The sequence below is a fragment of the Protomyctophum bolini genome, assembly GCF_963924005.1.
Source record: "Protomyctophum bolini genome assembly, chromosome: 16".
NCBI classification, from domain to species: Eukaryota; Metazoa; Chordata; class Actinopteri; order Myctophiformes; family Myctophidae; genus Protomyctophum; species Protomyctophum bolini.
In genome coordinates, this window is record NC_137877.1 from 17,730,114 (window position 1) to 17,749,218 (window position 19,105).

At 44.0% G+C, this 19,105-nt stretch overlaps 1 protein-coding gene across 2 annotated transcripts in view; it reads left to right on the forward strand.

Moving 5' to 3' along the window:
• tmeff2a (transmembrane protein with EGF-like and two follistatin-like domains 2a) overlaps positions 1-19,105 on the forward strand; it is a 133,739-nt gene that overhangs the window by 49,512 nt on the left and 65,122 nt on the right. For both annotated transcript variants that reach the window (XM_080785745.1, XM_080785746.1), the window contains exon 3: positions 11,617-11,746. In XM_080785745.1, coding sequence (XP_080641871.1) covers positions 11,617-11,746 — 130 coding nt within the window. The remainder of the gene's footprint in view (positions 1-11,616; positions 11,747-19,105) is intronic.

The following is a 19,105-nucleotide window of genomic DNA, read 5'->3' on the forward strand; positions in this document are numbered from 1 at the left end:
ATTTTTGGTGTGCAACGCATGGTGAACAAATGCCGTTTAATTTCAAGATAGTTTTTTTTCACACTACGCCTATTGGTATACAATAAATTAATAATATGTAATCATTATAATTGTATGTTAACTACAGTATGAAGTAGGCTATTATGTGATTGTTTTCCCAATATATTCAAAACAATACAAATAAACCGTTCCCCATGGACCATCTGTAATTATGCCATATACAGTATGACCACTAGTGGACCGTGGACCGCATGCTTGAGAAGCACTGCCGTTCCAGGACTGCATCAGGTTGATATTTCCATAATGCAAGGGATTCCTAAAATAGCTAACGGCTATAATAATAAAAATATCCCGTTGCAAGTTTGGCTTTCATGCCAGCAATTACTGTAAACGTAGACGGCAGCTATTTCAAACAGTGGGCTACCTCACTCTGAAAGCTAACTCTAAATGCCGGGCTGCTGGGGATTAGATTCCTGGCTTGCTATACCCTCTCTGCTGCAGTGGTGGAAATTTGGAACTAAGTACATTTCACCTCAAGGACTACTTGAGTGCAGTAGGCTCTACGCGCAGCAGCCATGTTGGAAAGACTTCTTTCACAGGTGTTACCAATGATGCTAATTATGGTTGTATAGAGCACCAATGTTTGATGGAATTTACACATCCTGCTTGGGACGCGTTTTTTTTCCCCCCATGAATTCCCATAAACTTTCTTTTTTTTCTTTTTTTATATTGCATCAAATAAGAACTGTGTTCCAAATGATCCCGCTGGTTCGACTCATATGGATGACAAAACGCAGCCGCCAAATTAGTTACAAATATTGAGTGTATCGTAAATGATACAGAGCCACCTTAGCGACAATATCGCAGAGACCGTTTGTTTAATTTTGGACCACAATGCTTACTGTATATGAGATGATTTTAAGATCAGCCAATGTTATTATCCATATGAGAAAAATGTCTGTGACCCAGAGGATGAATGAGTGACGCTCCACTCAGGTCAAACAGAGTCAGGGCGCTATATTGTGTAGTAGTGTTGGCTCACTGAAAAAAATGATACACCAGCTTGCGGATCTGCTACTTGATGCTTTTGTATGACACTGTAGTGTGATCAAGTAGGGCGTTAATTTACATATTTACACAAAATATGTTTCTGCCCGAAAGCAACAATGTACAGTAGTCCTTTTACTTGTAACGGAGTATATTTTTATATTTTTTCCTGAGTGCTCTGCTGCAGGAAGAGTGCCTGAGGAAAGAAAGATTGAGCCTTTACAGCGAGCTAAAGATAGCTGCCAATGGAGATCTCTTCCCCAACAGTGAAAACTATCCTATACTGTAGGTACTCTCCCACATGATATGTCACCAATTCCACCACTTCCCTTAATATGGAGCCACATCAAATCACCCTGACACATGCATGCCTGGTCCTGTCATCAAGTGTCTCCGCCGCTGTAGCCGGCTTCTCCCATCATACAGGCGCTTGTCTGATTTAAATTGCCTGTCTCTGCAAGCCGTCTCTCGGCAGGCCTGCATGTGTCGGTCTGATTTGCCGCGATCTGACCAACCGGCCGGCCGGCCCGGCTGGCTGTTGCTTTTCTATATTGACGGGATGCGAACGCAGACGGATGCAATTTGTTACACAGACAGGTATAGCTGTTTGACGGAAGGTTTTTGGAGAAGGGAAGGGAGGGGGGTGGCTTGTCGTTTGTATTGGCGCTGACGTGGTGTGGTGTTTTCGGGGAGCTCTGTAGCCCCGCTCATAATTGGAATGATCCTAGTCTCCATGCGCGCTGCCAGCCTTTCAACTTTGTAGCACTCCAGTCTTTTGTCTGCTCCTCTCAACAGCTCATTTACAGTGGTGGAAAGTAACTTAGTACTTTTACTTAAGTATTGTACAATTTTGAGGTATTTGTACTTTACAATATCCAGTACTTTTGCTTATATTCCACTACATCTCAAAGGCAAGATTTGTACTTTTACTTCACTACAATATTTTGAAAATTGTAGTTACTAGTTTCTTTGGAGATTTTAATTTTGATAAGAAAACATACATTAACCACTTCAATGCTATATATTTTGAAAATAGCCGATCTACACACTACACATCTCACAATGCATCGCAACGCAACGCATTGTGAGCTTGTAGATCGGCTATTTTCAATAGATTTTGTACACATTTTGAACTTGTGAAATGGGACATTCTGCAATATGAGTAGGCTATACTTTTACTTTTAGTACATTTTGATGGTTATACTTTTGTACTTTTACTCAAGTACATTTTCAATTCCGTATTTTTACTTTTAACAAAGTACGTCTAAATTGCAGTATTGGTACTTTTACTTAAGTAAAACAAAATACTTTTTTCCACCACTGCTCATTTATTCTTCGGCGTACGGTCAGCGACCGTACCACTGGATGGTGGATGTGGCTCCCCTAGCTGCTCTTTTCACCTTTTACTTTATTCCTCTCCTTTCCTATGCTGACACTACTCCCCTGTCTCTCCCCCTCGCTCTCCCCCTGCATGTCTCTCCCCCTCGCTCTCCCCCTGCATGTCTCTCCCCCTCGCTCTCCCCCTGCATGTCTCTCCCCCTCGTTCTCCCCATGCACCCTCTCTCTGTGCGTCTCCTTTCCTCTCCCCTCCCATCTCCTCTCTCCTTATACCGCCATCCTCATCTACCTCCCCTTCTCTCTCTCTCTCTCTCTCTCTCTCTCTCTCTCTCTCTCTCTCTCTCTCTCTCTCTCTCTCCCCCCTCCACCTGTCTGTGTTCCAGTCCTGTCAAGGCGGCAGGGTATTTTGGCCTGCCAGGCAAGGTAGTATAGCATCGCGATGGCGAGCGCGGCCTGCTGGCTCATCGGGAGGCGAGTGAGTGATGATGGCGGCGTTCCTTGTTTTAATTTTATTTATTTTTTATTTTTTTCCTGCCGTAATGTTTGTGTGTGTGTGCTGTGACCCGGTAAAGGCGGGGATGCCTCTTTGTACAAAGTGCTGCCTGGTGCGTGCATGTGTGCGTGCCTGTCTGCGTGCGTGCGTGCATGCGTGCGTGCGTGCGTGCGTGCGTGCGTGCGTGCGTGCGACCGTGCGTGCGACCGTGCGTGCGACCGTGCGTGCGACCGTGCGTGCATGTGTTTGTAGTCCTATAGACAGTATAATTTCAGAAAGACATTCTGCGGACAACATTTTCCCGATTCTCACAAGAGAAATGTTGTACGCGTGCGTGCGTGCGTGCGTGCGTGCGTGCGTGCGTGCGTGCGTGGTATAGTAGACAGACATCAGGTTGTGGCTGGCTGGAGGCCTGCAGAGCTCCGTGCCTGTTGGAATGCAGACGGAAGTGGCTCAGACAGAGCCACAGCACCCCCTGCAGGCTGCTGCACGGAAATATTAGTTCTTGTCACCAGGAAGAAAATGGAAAACAACCCCTGTCAGGTGGAAACCTTGTCCTGCCATTGGCAATGCAGTAGATTGTCAGTGCATTGTCAGAAACAGAACATTGTCAGCGAGAAATGGGGGCATTTGCCGAGGTGTTGATATGTTAATTCTATTCAGACACCCTGAATACATGAGCACTGCTGGACACTTCTTTTCAGTAGCAAAGCAGTAGAATTAGCATTAGGCTAATCATTGAATAAAACCTGCAGGGAAAATATGCATTTTGATAAATCCTTCAGGAAAGCGCAGACATGGAATGGCACCTTTCTGTATAACGGTTACTTTTCAGGATATGTGTAAAAAGACACTTGTTCCGATGAATCCAATGTCGTTTTTATTTAGGTTTTAAGTATAAAACCCACAGACACACTTAACCACATTCACTTATTTTATTTTTTCTTCAAATATAGCTAAAGTACACGATCTATAAAGCTCACAATGTATTGGAGTCGTTGGGAGCTTGTACTGTATGCTATTTTACTTTTGTATGACACATTTGAACAGGTGCATTATTGAGGGCGGTTTTGAAGGAAAGGGAAAGCAACAAGAAATAACGCAAGTCATTATATATCAGCTTGCATTCCATTCTCTTGCATACCCAATAAGGTACAGTATCCTATTAGTGTACCTTATAAGAGGCTTTCTGTAGTCATGACGTCTGCAATCTCTAGTCATGGTTTGATTTGAATCCTTTCTGGTGAAGCAACTTTGGTTGTGTAAAATGTGCTATAAATAAAGGTTAACTTGATTGGATTTGATGGTGCGGTGGGGGAGAGGACAGCCGGCTTAGTGTCCCATTGGCCGTACAGGGCTAGTCTCCCTTTGGCTTAGAGGCCAGTGCACTCCCATCGTGTCCTCAGGTTTGACCTCCTATCGTGTCCTAAGGTTTGACCTCCTATCATGTCCTCAGGTTTGCACTCCCATCGTGTCCTCAGGTTTGCACTCCCATCGTGTCCTCAGGTGGGTGGGAGGGGTGGGGGGGGGGGGGGGGGGTGCACTCCCATCATTGGCGGCGTGGTCGGTACGTTGTGGCCTCTGGGGGTTTGTGTAAAGGCACGGCCAATCGCAGGGACAGAAGGCTGCACCATATGGCCTTGGACGGCAGTCCCCCTCCACGCACGCACACACACACACACACACACACACACACACACACACACACACACACACACACACACACACACACACACACACCTGTCTGCTTGGACAGCAGTCTCCCTCCAAACACCCCCATGTCTGCTGAGAATCGGCCTGGGATCAAATCCTCTCACCTTCTGTCAGTCGTCCCCCCCCGCCCCCCCCTACCCCCACACACGGCCTCACTCATTCCTCCGTCTGCTAATTCCATCTTCTTGCATGTTTCCATCTTTGCCTTCTGCATTTTGACTCCTTCAGGAACGTCCGGCATTTCAAAGTAGCCACTTTGAAAAACACTTTTGTATCACTTTTTGTAGAGTGGCATGCCAAAGACCACTTTGGAGCCAGCCCCTCATGATCTTTGTTATTTTTGTAATCCTTCATGGACGTTCTCAGTATAGGCTATAATATTGCACTTTGTTCGTTTCCATTTCTTTTCGGGCTACTATTCAGAAGCCCAGCACTTTAGTTTTGTTTTTGTTTTGGTTGAATAAAGGGGCCATATCCTCAGAAAGTGTTATTTTTTTCAGTTGCCAGCTCTGCGAGGCGTTGTGAGCTTGTACGTAGCTACAGTATATACAGTACAGGCTATTTTCGGAGAGTTGGTGTAGAGAGAAATAGCTGACCGATTAGGGGAGCTAAGGGTCAAGTTGACTAAATATTGAACATTTAAATGGTTAACTGTATGAAAATACAAAATTTATATGAATCCAACATATTTATAGAAGAGGTAATGTGTGTCAAATAAATCTTTAAAGCTATCTATGAAATCTATGAGAAAGTTAAATCTGCAACACAATTTCATACAATTTGGGGGTCCCTGCTCCATCTCTCTCTCTCAACTTAGGGAGTCCTTGGCCTCACGTATACTTATCTAACTTAATTACTGTCCTTGTACAGGCAGAACCTACTGTATTTGTTATGGTCGAATGTTCCCCCCATAATCGGTGGTAAGGTGGTGGCATAGGTGGCAAGTGGTTAACTCATTCCAGGCTAAGGTCTTCTTTAACACCTTTTTAATGCAATCCCGCACGGCCAACGACGCCTTTAATGTCTTATTTAGCGCTTTATTTAATGAAAAACCTATAAAGTTGGCTTACCGCTAATCAAAGCTCTCGTCGAGCGGCAGCTCCATGTTCGATTGCTTCCCCTTCAGCCTCAATGCATTGAAAAAAGAGCAAGGTGGTGGATTAGGCCTTTTTAAGAGTATTCCATTTCAAATTGCACTGGATAAATACAGCGACTGTGTTTAGTGGCTCAATAGCATAGTGGCTCAATAGCAACATATAAAATATGAACGCTTCTAAAGACTCTTGAAGCGAGCGAGTGAATAATCTGATCATCGCGACCACCTTCGCCATGTGTTTTGGGGAGACGATAGTGAACAGTGGCGGTCGCTGAACTATCGCCCCTTGCGGCCGGCGGGGGTTGAGTGAAAGTAAAAACAAACCATAAAAGGTTCCTATCACACAAAGATGTGGCGGCCGCCCTGTATTAACTCTGATGATCCCCCAGGGGTCCCAGACCCCGCCAAATGAAGATCAATATGCTCAATAGATGACAACATGTTTACACAGGCTGACAAGCTGTTTACTTGGTTGTTTTGGGCCAGAATAATATTCTCTGTTTTCTGTAGGCGTTCAGTGTTCGAGCTTGCAGATCGGCCATTTATCTCCGACGGAGAAAAGCGGTCCAAGTTCACTGCATAACTCGGGTCCGCATTACAATGAATAGAGAGTTTAAGAAGTGGTTGTGATAATAAAAAAAAAGAAATGACGTCAAAATGAATGAATTGAAAAAGGGACATACTAAACTAAAGTAAATGTGCCTCGTCACAATTGTAGTCAAGTGCAGTATACTGGACTAAATGTACTTTTAATGCGCCTCCCACCCCCTCGCTTCTCCTCCTCCCTCTCACGGGTATAAGAAGATGAAGAGAGTGATGGATGGGTGGGTGGGTTATATCACTGAGAATAAGCCACCGTTGGGGGGGGGGGGGGGGCGGGGGGGGTAGTACCGGGCAGCTTTCCCTACGGTTGCATCACGCCTGGCATCAAGGCAGCATCCCTTGGTTACGTACAAACCCCAGCGGCTCACACACAGTGGATGCAGAGGGATGGGAAGATGATGCTGAATTTGCACAGGCCCTGCGGTAAGCCATATCCTTTGTGTGGCTCGCACCATCTTTTCTTCTCTCTCGCGCCCTTCTTTAAAGGGATTTTTCTCTCTCTCTCTCTCTATCTCTATCTCTCTCTCTCTGTCCTCGTTTTCTTCTTTCTTTTTTTCCTCTCCTTTCATGATGCTCTCTACTTTTTTTCCCCTTCTTGTTTTTTTAGTTTTTGTTCTCAGGCCTCATGGGCTCTGCTGCTTCTTTTATCGCCCACGATCCCTGTTTATCTGTGCCACTGAGATCTTTCTCTGGAGGTCTGCTCCTCTCCCTCTGCTCCACTCTGCCTTCAGAACCATCCACCACCCCCCATCCCCTCACACATATTTTAGTTTTTTTTGCTTCTGACTTCTCACCCGTTTTGCTTCTGACTTCTCACAGCTATATCACCTCATTATCGCACTCTCAGGCTCTTCCAACAGTCACAGATCCTGAATGTGAATTTAACTCAGAGTGTAGTAGCAGAAATGGAACCAAACAGACTTTTTAAGGGGGAGTGTGAGTTCTGATTGAACGTTACTATAGTAATCTGATCTATGAATTTGCCCAGCAACAGCCCACGCCTCGCGCCGTCTGTCTCGAGGCAGTGGTTCCCATCTTTATGGTTCCCAATCTGACCCTGTGTGTGTGTGTGCGTGCGTGTGTGCGTGCGTCAATAATCGGTGTGTGCGGCCACTGATCTTTCGGTGTGTGAGGCCGACCGCACACGCTAATAGCCAAAGTGCCCATACTTTATTTACAGTAGGACGCAGAGTACAAGAAGGTTGTTCTTGTTGGCCTATTCTGCATCCTAAATTAAGTATTGGCACCTTGGCTATCGGTGTGCGGTAACTTCATTCTTCCTTCAAGATTTCTATTCAAACCTTGGTGCACAGCCACAGATTGGAAGCCGTAGTTTTAATACCTAGATATCCCTTCTCTTAAAATAAATTAAAATAAACAAAATAAAATTGACCTATCTTCAAACAGACGAGGCGTCACGTCCCCTCTGTAAACCATTGGCTTACAGAGCCCTGCTGCGAACCGTGCAGCTGGTGGGCTGTTCCGTTGGCCAGCGGCATAAAGGAAGCAGACATGACTCAATACTGCTCTCTTAAATCATTCATGAACCACATTCCCGGCTGTGCAGCACTTTTTAAACTGATACTCGGTGGAAGACAACATGCTGTACATGTACACCACTTACGGTGCTATACGGCTGCTGTCAAACCTCACGTCGCTGTGGTGGAAAGCAACTAAGCACATTCACTCAAATAGGCTACTGGGATTCAGTGTCGAGTTTGATAAAGCATAAAACAACATTAAAATAATAGCAAAAAAGGCGACATCAGAGGACTAATCTATCAAGGTTCAAGGTTGGACTTTATTGTTACATTTTGTGTACAGGTACATGAGAGTACAACGTTTTATTTTGTTTGGCGGACAGTCGTTAAAGTTGATTGAGTTGGAAGCGGCTTCTCCTCTAACGTTCCCTCGTATTTCTAGTTTATTGAAATAGTCCACACATTGGTCCATTGGTCCAGTGCATAGCCTACTGCAGGCCTTGTTGCCTAGATTAAGAAGACATTTTGAAGCTCTTGCTACTGAAATGCATTTAACATGCATGGGTAAAAGGGAAAGGGAAGCTTGCCATGTCTCCTCTCTTAGTAACCGTTGCTAACATGCCTATTGGACAAGGACGGGTCGGGGAGGGACTTAGCGAAGGTCCTACTAGGCCTACTATAAAAAGGAGTACTTCTTTCACCACTGTAAGAGTCACTGTGTGAGGGAGGGTTCTGATTCTGAACGAGGAGTATACTCTCAGTCTCAAGGGCTCTGCTCGAGATGCTACGCTAAGCAACATGTTTTGAGCTTGTGGATCTGCAACTTTTGAAGCTTTTGAATTTGAATCCTAAAAAGTGTACATAACATAATGAGGTTTCCACCCGACGGAGATGATGTCTAAAGCCAGGCATTTTGACCACATTTTATATATATATCTTTGCTATTATATTGAAAGAGACCAAAACCTATTTAAATGTATTCACACAAAAGCTTTCAGTCTATAATGAGTGCACTATAGGCTACTATAAGTAGAGCTTTCTGCTTCAAAATCGAAAATGTAAATGCAAATATTATGCAAAAACCCAAACCAGGGAGTTTGCTCTGTTATACATGTACAGATATACTACGCAATGCTTCTGTTACGTTATAATTATTATATAACTGTCTCTCCTCAGTACCAGTCTGAAAGAAAATACCAGAAATTTGATTTTTACATTTGTTTACATTTTCCCAAGTCATTCAAACTTATAAAAGAACACACTGGAATAATGCAGTCAATGTTGGCATCATTCCACAGTTTATGAATCATGGACATTATAATTTCTGCTTTTAATCTTCTCTCCAGGGGTCTGTTTTCGTCTGGCTTTACCATGCATTAATTAGAACGCAGAGATGGCCACGCTGTGATGTATTGGTTGAGTGTGTGTAGCACAGTATGCTTGAGCCTTTAATATAAGCACAAGATTAAACAGTAGATTGTATTCATATTATGAATACAATCAAATGGCTGCCTAAAGTAGGCAGTGATATCAAGTGTGCATGAATCACAGATCTACAAGCTCGTCAACATGAAGTGGTTAATCAATCAATCAACTTTATTTGTTCAATAAAAACAGACAACATAAAACATTACATGTATACAAAACGGAACATCCCTATCCTATAAAAACATTTTTACAATAAACAGTCATACCCGTGCTTCCAAAAAGCACACCGATACCTACTGTAGTAGCACTGAGGCTGGGGTTAAGTTACACAGCAGCATAATTATACAGTTTTGAGACTCATTGAGCCGACACATACATTTGTACATCAAGTTTCTCAGTAAGGCATGAAAAGTGTATACTCCCACACTACAGGGAGTATACACTCACTTCGTAATCAAGTAATGTATGTTTTGTAATAATAATCAAAATCTACAAAGCAATAATGTTTTCAAATAAGTGTAGTGGAGTAAAAGTACATGCACTATCCAAGATGTAGTCGAGTACAAGTTAACTTTTGGAAATACTAAAAGTAAAAGCACCTTGAAATGTACTTACAGTAGTTACTTACTTGCCACCACTGCATTATGTGTACAAAGGGCTATATTCTCATGACAGACCCCTGAACCAGTGTGTGTGTGAGTCAGGTTTGGTGGGGATTGGTGCAACGCCACACATCTTCCAAAGAGACTGACACTAAAATGGCATGTTTTACTTTGTTTGACTGCGGGTCTCTGTCTCTGTAACACACTTTCTTCAGAACTCATGAAAAAACATCTCTCTGCTGCTATTAGGGGAAAAAAATTAATGTTAGTTACAAATGAGATAAAGTGAGCAGCAAAATACTGTACAGCTGCAAACATAACATTTGCACTGTATCTAAAGGAGTTCTGCTTTCATCAACACTTCCAAATTGGGTTACCTTCATGTTGGCTTTGATCCCGAGTTCTTTTGTTTCTCACGTTATGTACTGTATGCGAGAGATATTTTCTGTATTATGTGCACTTGCTTATAGCACTTTGTGAAATAAAAAAATGTGAGCCACAGCAAATGACCACGGGCAGGTTTTTCTGTACAGACAGACTAAACAAAAACCTTATTCTGAAACCTTATTCCAGTTGCATCCAGCTTTTGCACATTTTCCTGCACAAAGATAAGGTTTTGTAGGTTAAAACTGATCTCACAAGACAGATTCAGCGCAGCAGCTAAAACAAATATTCATATATTTTTTCTTGCAGATGGGTTTCCAGATTGGTGAATTGATCTTTATTGACAATAAAGTAACAAAATACAATCCAAGATGGAATACCGGCTGAGAAAGTTGGACAACCGTTACTCGATTGGCTTTGCAATCCAATGCTTGATATGAACAGTATTTGGCTTATACGTATATCATTATAATAAAAATAATAATAATCTGCGAATGGCGTATTGCAGCACAACACGAGGTCAATTCCTTTGAACGAACACAATGTCATTTTTTCATTCAATTAAGAAAAGAAAGGATGTGGAAGCGAATGGAACGCCCAAGGCCATTTTCTCTCGGAAATTGAGTTGTCGGGATTTGGCTGTTGTTTGTTTGATATTATTCATATGACATTTGTTCTGCCGCACGGCAGTGAATGACACACAAAGGATTGGAATAGAGGAAGATGAAATGAAATGACTTCACAGGGTTTGACCCCACACCTTTAAAATCCTCAGTCTTAACCTATTTCTAACTCTGAATGTCTGCAAATGGACTTAATTTTAAGGTGGCTAAAGTAAGTGTTATATAGCTATCTAATATAGCTATATATAAATCAGCGGATCTGATTGGAATTACTGTGTTTGTTCAGTGTTCAGTTTATTGTTCAGTCTCCAGCTCTTTAATAAAAAGAGAACACCTTTTCAGGTGGGGATGCCAATGTGATTCAATCAGGAAGGACATCATTTATCAGTTTCATTGTTATTGTGATCCAATGTTGTCTGCTCATGTTGTTTGTCCAATTCCACTCGCATCCCTGATCCCGTACAAGGTCTTTCCCCTGATTGGATGCGAGTGGTGTCCCGACCTGAACATGTATGTTCAGGAACCTTGAACTATAGTGTGATTACTAGATTGTATCTATTTTGCATACTAAGAAGTGCACGCACGCGCTCTCTCACACACACACACACACACACACACACACACACACACACACACACACACACACACACACACACACACACACAGACACAGACACAGACACAGACACACAGACAGAGAAAGAGCTGAAACTCCTTCATAAATATAGAACACATGGTCCCAGCATGTTTTTGACATGGCCTTAACCTTGCTTTGTCTCTCCTCTCCTCTCCTCCCCCACCCTCTGCAGTGTAACAATGACTATGTTCCAGTGTGCGGCTCCAACAATCAGAACTACCAGAATGAGTGCTTCCTGCGTAGAGACGCCTGTAAGCAGCAGTCTGAGGTGCTGGTGGTCTCAGACGGAGCCTGCCCTGCAGGTACGTAACATCTGAGCATACATGATCATTGCTGCATGCACATGCACACATAGTCACGTGCACACATAGGCAGGTGCACACATAGACATCAAAGGGGGCTCGAGCCCCTGCCCTTTTAGCGGTACGTAAAAATAATACTGCCCTCTCACGAATGCACTTACTAGGGTGAAATAAATGCATGTGGTGGGCAGTGGGCGGCGGTGGCTCAGGGGCAGAGTGGCGTTCAAACCTGGGCTCCCCCAGAGTTCGAGTCGAAGTGTACTTGAGCAAGACACTGAACCCCTAATTGCTCCTGATGTGCAGGTTATTGGTGCCTTGCATTGTTTCCTCTGTCATCGGTGTATGAATGTGTGTGTGAATGGGTGAATGTAATGCACAATCGATGTAAAGCGCCTTGTAAGGCGCTATATAAATGCACCATTTACCATGCCTATCCGAAGGCAGCATTCAGGAAAATTGCCTTTTTCCGAACTCTCCTGAACTTGAACGCAGATTTTTCATTAAAGGAATCTGTCCTCCGTGTAAATCCATGCCCCATCTTCAGTAGTTAAAGAATGTGCGATCGCGCCCCGAAAATTGCTGATCTACAAGCTCTCAAAGCGTCGCTCTCTCCACCTCTAAAGAGAAAAGGGTCATTTCCAGTTCAGGATACCAATTGTATCCAATCAGGAGAGAGAACTCATACAAGATATAGGATAAACGAGTTAAATTGGAAGTGATTCAAGTACAACAATTGCAGTAACAATTATACAAATTGAAGCTGATATGGGTTGTTTTCTCTCATGATTGATGGTACAGTAATTTAACAAAGTAATACTTACTTTCCTCGTCTGCAAACTCTCTGTGAACTCTCCACTGCATGAGCTGTTTTCATGGCAGGGATTTGTCGCTGTTCAATAAGCCAATGCATCAAAGCCAGGACACAAATTCAGCATCCAGATTTACTCTCCTATAATACTTGTTGTTCCGCACTGTCGCCTGGTGACAACAGTTCTATGTGTCACCATATCGACAGTGGTCATCCATTAGAATGTAGATTATACAGTATGTGGGGGAAAGAAAAATAAATACAAATAAATCACTTGTTCACTTTGTGATGCTGCCAGTGTGGGAGAAACCCTGCATTATAAGCTGTAAGCCTACAGCTGTGTAAACTGTGCAGTAATATTAATAGCAGAGGAGGTGTTCCCAGTTTGCACAGCCCTACGGTATAAAAAGTCAAACTGCCTCACTACTGTTGAGCAAGGGCGAATAAAAGATGTCTATTTATATACAAGTATTATAAAATACAGTTCCTGTCTGGTTGAGCGGGCTCTGTCTGGGCTTTAACACAGAGGATGTGAGTGAGCAGTCTTTAACTTTAGCTGCAGGGGAGAGTGAAATGAAACGACCGCATCGGATGATGACTCCCTCGAGTAGCTCGAACCTTCACACATTAACCACTTGAACCCCAGCATCAAAAGAAGTAGCCAATCCAGAATCATGTGAGCTTGTAGATCGGCGATTGAGATTGTGCTTGAAATGTACTGTAATTCTGCAAACTGTTAATAAAGATTTCAATCAATCAATCAAAAGATATTTGGTGTAGAAGGAAACGCACAGTATAGAGAGCCAACTCAGGTCCATCCAACTGAGCAGATGGGTGGGCCCGTGCGTTTCTTTTCTATTGTCTCGCCCTCCATACGGACCCGGAGGTCGGGGGCCAGACAAATCCACCATCTCAAAATATTTTGCTCCAGTGACCTCTCAAATTGACCCATATTAGAGTCACTATGGGGACTTAAATGTACTCATGCGTGCAGTGTGTGTGTGTGTGTGTGTGTGTGTGTGTGTGTGTGTGTGTGTGTGTGTGTGTGTGTGTGTGTGTGTGTGTGTGTGTGTGTGTGTGTGTGTGTGTGAGTTGCACGCAATACGCTCGGCCAGGCGAGACCCATGGCAAGGTGAGCGTACTTGCGGCCCCTATAATTCAGTGTAGTGTGGAAGTTGAACCTGGCCAGGGCTGAGTGGTTCAGACTCAGTCAGGACCCACACTGACAGGCAGGCAGCGCCGGGCGGCGGGCTCAGGTCCATTAAAGGCCTGTTATAATGGTCATATAGCTCTGCAGCGCTTCGCCGCTCGCTCACACAGGAAACCACATTTCGAAAAAAATCTTTTTTAATTTTGTCCTTTGGTTTGGTTTGGTTTGCAATTTTACTCAAGTCAATACAGGTCTTCTTTACTTCCGACTGATTTTATTTAATATAGCGGTATTGATACTTTAACTTTAACTAACTCAAAAATGACGTGAGGGGTGCTCCTACGTAGCATCATACATCATCATACATCGCATTCCGTACTCAGCCAAATCAAATCATTCCTGTGGTGCAAACACACAAAGCTGGGTATAGGAGGGGCTAGTAGTTATTATGGTTGGGGTTGTGGAGTGCATGCAGGGATAAATGACACTGAAGTCACATCCAAGCTCCCTACCTCTCCATAAGTGTCGTCGTTGTTGCTGTGTTGTTGTTTTTCTGTGTACACTTTTTCGGAAGGATGTGATCATGGCCGTGTCGGAAATGCAATCATCCCGTCCTTCACTGCTCCCTCCCTACTCCCTATAGGGAGCACTATACCGTATAGCAAATTCATTGGCAAAATTAAAATGCACTTATGGACACTTTGGGTCGGCCATTGTCTGTCTGTCTGTCTGTCTGTCTGTCTGTCTGTCTGTCTGTCTGTCTGTCTGTCTGTCTGTCTGTCTGTCTGTCTGTCTGTCTGTCTGTCTGTCTGTCTGTCTGTCTGACTGATAGTCCTTAGTTAGTGACCATCAGCTGTGCCCTATAATGTTGTGGGATTGCAATAAGTGCACTTCAGGGCATAATAATTACTGTGCACTATATGCATTCAGACAGCACTGCAAACACGGAAAACTCACAGTATAGTGGACTGTGTCGTGAGTAGTGTGTGATTTCGGACACTGCCGGTTGCAATGGGGGTGTGTGGGCCCTGTCACGTATATGAGAGAGAGAGAGAGAGACGGACTGAGACCGACATTTTCTCCAAGTGATGAGAGCTAATTCTTTCTTTAGAGCCCAGAGCAGAGTATAAACAAAAGGCGGTGCGTTTGCTTGTTTGTGTCTGGCCTTCCTCTGACAAGCTCAGAATGACGATGGTCTGAGTGTGCATGGCCTTGCATGGCCATCTCTTCGGTTTGCATCAATGTTATATCAGAGCTGTTCATGCTGACACACGCTATCTAGAGTGTGTGTGTGCCTCTCAATGAGAGCAACTGTTTACTTCAACGTGACGAGAGCGACAGACGTGTCAATATGTGTCGTTCAGATGTACGGGATTGTACGCATGAGAAGAAAGGCGTGGGGGGGTGATTGAGGGCATGACGATTTACGATCCTATCCCTTAAACTCCTTATTGGTACTCATCTCAAACGGCGCTGAGTTGGCTGAAGCGGACTTTGCTGCGTTCGGCACAGACTGTGTACGTACGGCATGAAAAGTGTCGAGACATTACAGTACAACTCACTTGCACTGCTCCACCTTGTTTTTTTTCTAATAGTAGGCCTATACTGTGTATGCATGCGGAATGCAATCAGACAAGAGTCACTTCATTTCCCTCTGTCACATGAGGACAATGTGTCCTTCAATCAAATTAGTCTCGATATCTAAACCGAAGCCCCTTCCGGGCGCGGAGGGTTCCCCCGACCACATGACGAGCAGCGACGCAGTAAGGGGTGATGGGGGAGGGGTGCCCCCGGCGGACCGCATGCACCAATGGTTTACAATCAGTGGTTCCCAAACTTTTCAGGTGGAGACCCAAAAGAGAGATGAGACGTTTGCCCGGGACCTAAACTATAGTGAAAAATAGCAGATGTACAAGTACACAACGCTTTGCGCCACGTTGCGAGCTTGTAGACCGGCTATTTTTCAATGTTCATATATATATATATATATATATATATATATATATATATATATATATATATATATATACATACATATAGGAATAAGAACATTTATTTTTTACTCGAGTCTGTTTGAGAACCAGCCGTGACTTACATAATTTAAATAACCTCCGGATTGCAGCTTCAGCTCTGAGTGCACGGACGGGGTCTGTTTGGTTACATCGGTTCACTCTCAGAGCGCCAAACGGCTCAAATTAAAACACTGGAGGATTATAGACTGTGTGTTCAGTTTATCTCCGGCAGGAAATGAGTTTTAAGCAGATTGAGTTATTGCGTCGGAAACAATAAAGTTAAAAGGGTAATAACTTTTCATAATGGTGTCAAACGGTGTCGGTTGTGTGTGCACGTGGCCTACGCGCGACACACACACACACACTCGTGCCTATGTACGTACGTGCACACGCCTGCTTCCAGGCCTCACTGGCCCACAGCGGTACAGACTCCATGCAGCAGACTAAAGGTCCTTTCAAACGGGCAGCGATTAACTCGCCTAGTAATTAATTTTCAATGAGACCAGCGTTTTTTTTCTTCTTCTGTACGTGCAGAGAAGTCGAGGGGCGACAACGCAAGCGTGTTTACGTGAGCGCGGTCCCATGAAATTGCTGCACGCATGCTCCTTTCATGCACATGCCCGCGACGGACTAGACCTGGATTCTGTCTCTCTCTCTGTGGCATTTGCCGCCACATTCTTATGACATTCATTTTGTTTCTTTTATTTATTCAGGGAAGCCCATTGAGAGGAAACTATCTTTTTCAAGGATGCCACCTGATCACAGCATATAAAACACAATACTGTACATAGAAAGAAAAAAACAACAACAATACTTTACTTAGGGATGTCCCGATACAATTATTTTATTAGTTATTGCATAGTTTTATTATTGTGGTTTTGCCACTCCCCCCAGAATTTGTTTCGCCCAAAACGAAGGGCCCGGGGGCCTAAAGAATTACTCTAGCTCAGGGGCCTCAACTGGTATAAATCTGGCACTGGGTACCGTTGTTGGGGAAACAATGACATTTACTGTATGCCAGACAGTGGCTCAGGTGGTTATGAGCAGGAAACAATGACTGACATTCACTGTACGACTCAGGAGGTTGACTGTTGAGCTGAGCAGCCACCTGGGAATCGGAAAGGTTCCCTGTTAAATCCATGCATGGAGCCCGCTGTGCTAGAGTGTTCAAGTGTCCTTGAGTAAAGTGAACCTCCTAACGACTCCCTTTGAGCAGGTTGGTGTCTTGTGCGATCCCCCCCCCTACATTGTGTGTGTGTGTGTGTGTGTGTGTGTGTGTGTGTGTGTGTGTGTGTGTGTGTGTGTGTGTGTGTGTGTGTGTGTGTGTGTGTGCACGCGTGCGTGCGTGTGTGCATGCACGTGCGTGCGTGTGTGACTGTGTGTGAGAATGGGCGTATGTGTGCATGTAATGCACATTGTAAAGCGTTATGGATAAAGGCACAATATAAATGCGCCATTTGTCATTTTTACATTAAAATGTAAATGTTACATTCTTGGCGTTTTAGTGGACAGCCTTTGCCCAAAATGATTTACAACGGGCGGCGCATTAGGAGATAACCATGACAATAGATGTAGCAACTCTATCTATCTCTCTCTCTCTCTCTCTCTCTCTCTCTCTCTCTCTTTCTCTTCTCTCTCTGTGTCTCTCTCTCTCCCCTCCCCTCCCCTCCGTTTCATTGGTCCAGAATCCCATTAGAGGCTAGACTACACACTGTAATGGATGTACAGTGCTGTTACTTGTGATGCCACATTGCCACTTGTGCTTGAGTTGTTCCCTGTGTGTGTGTGTGTGTGTGTGTGTGTGTGTGTGTGTGTGTGTGTGCGTGTGCGTGCGTGCGTGCACTTACGTTTCCCCACGGAGGAGTCACGAGTCACGGCACAAATAAAACACACTGCATGGCCTGTGGGCTCTCTCTGGGATGGGAGATGTCACCACTGCACCCAGGGAGTTGTTGATGTGCCCTTTTGATTTTGAATTCCCAGCGGCCATGTTAGCCTATCTCTGTTACCACCTGGGCGGGTTGGGGAAACTTATGGAGAGTCTAGTGAGGCTTTGAGACCTGGCCCTATGGCGCTAGTTGAACCATTTTAAAATGTTTTTCAAAATAGTAAAAGGTTAATTTATTATAGCCAAATGTACATTACCTTTTTATATAACTTTGTTTGTTTAAGTTTACTTTGATGCCAGTACTTTTGTACCTTAACTTTAAAATTGTACCTGTAGTATAGAGTATGTCTACAGTATGTTGTTGTATTGTTGTATACTGCTACTGTTTTCCTCTGTGCTCCGCACCAACCCAGGAGGCACCTCGTCGGGGTTTGAACCGGTGGTAAACTCCTTGTCAGGGTTAATGCCCCGGTGGTAAACCAGCTCTGACAGACGTTAGGCCTGTGCTCTCCCGCTGGGCCTGCTGGTCACGGCCGCAGCCAAAAGGTTCTGCCGTCGTTCAAACAAACAAACAAACAAACAAACATTGCAAACGGGGGAAGGAACCCACGTAGGTGCCACAGGGCAGGCAGACGTGACAGGATTTTATACGATACAAAAAAGAGAGGAAAGAATTGGGTTGAAGAACGAGCATGGACAGTGTAACACGCATACAACAACTGTGCTTGGTTTCCGTTAAGACCTTTTTTTTACCAATGTGGAGATTCATGGCCGATGTTCAGAATAATTATTTAGCCGATATACTGAAACTGATATTTCATATTTGTATATTTAGTTTTTGTTGAGGGAAGTCTGGAATTATCTGGTGGAGCTGTCACGACCTGACGACGGATAAGCAGTTGAAGATGGATGGATCGACAGTTTTGGGTGTTATTTCCCCCTTTTGTGCCAGGAAAACAAATAAATCTTCATTATTAGAAATTACTGTTCAGAATCTGCAGCTTGGTCCCAACTTTTTAAGCATTTAATCTCAATAAACACTATTGACCGGTGTCCCGCAGGGCTCTGTAGTCTATAGTCCTCCCTCCCGTTTTCACACTACACTTTCTTTGCAGAAAATAACTGATCTACAAGCTCAAAGCTTGGTCTATTTTCGCTGAATGTTTGTTCGCCATAGGCCTACTACGCTAGGGGGTTCATTAATTCATAATGGTTGAGTTATTCTTATTTCAGTCATTATATGCGTTTTCTCTCTCTCACAAGGCCAATATTGACTTTTCCAATCTTGACATCAGTAAAGATAAAAGGAGAAAATTTGCACGTCTGTGTTGATTTCAGTTATAAAAAATCTATTACCCTCGGGGCTGTCCACAGATAACGTTGCTGTCGGCCCAGAAAACCTCTCATCTCCATATTCTAATGTTTCCTCTTTGTTTCTCCGTAAATCAACGCCTTACTCGATACACACTACAGCGTCACACCAAAGTAGCAGATCTACTTT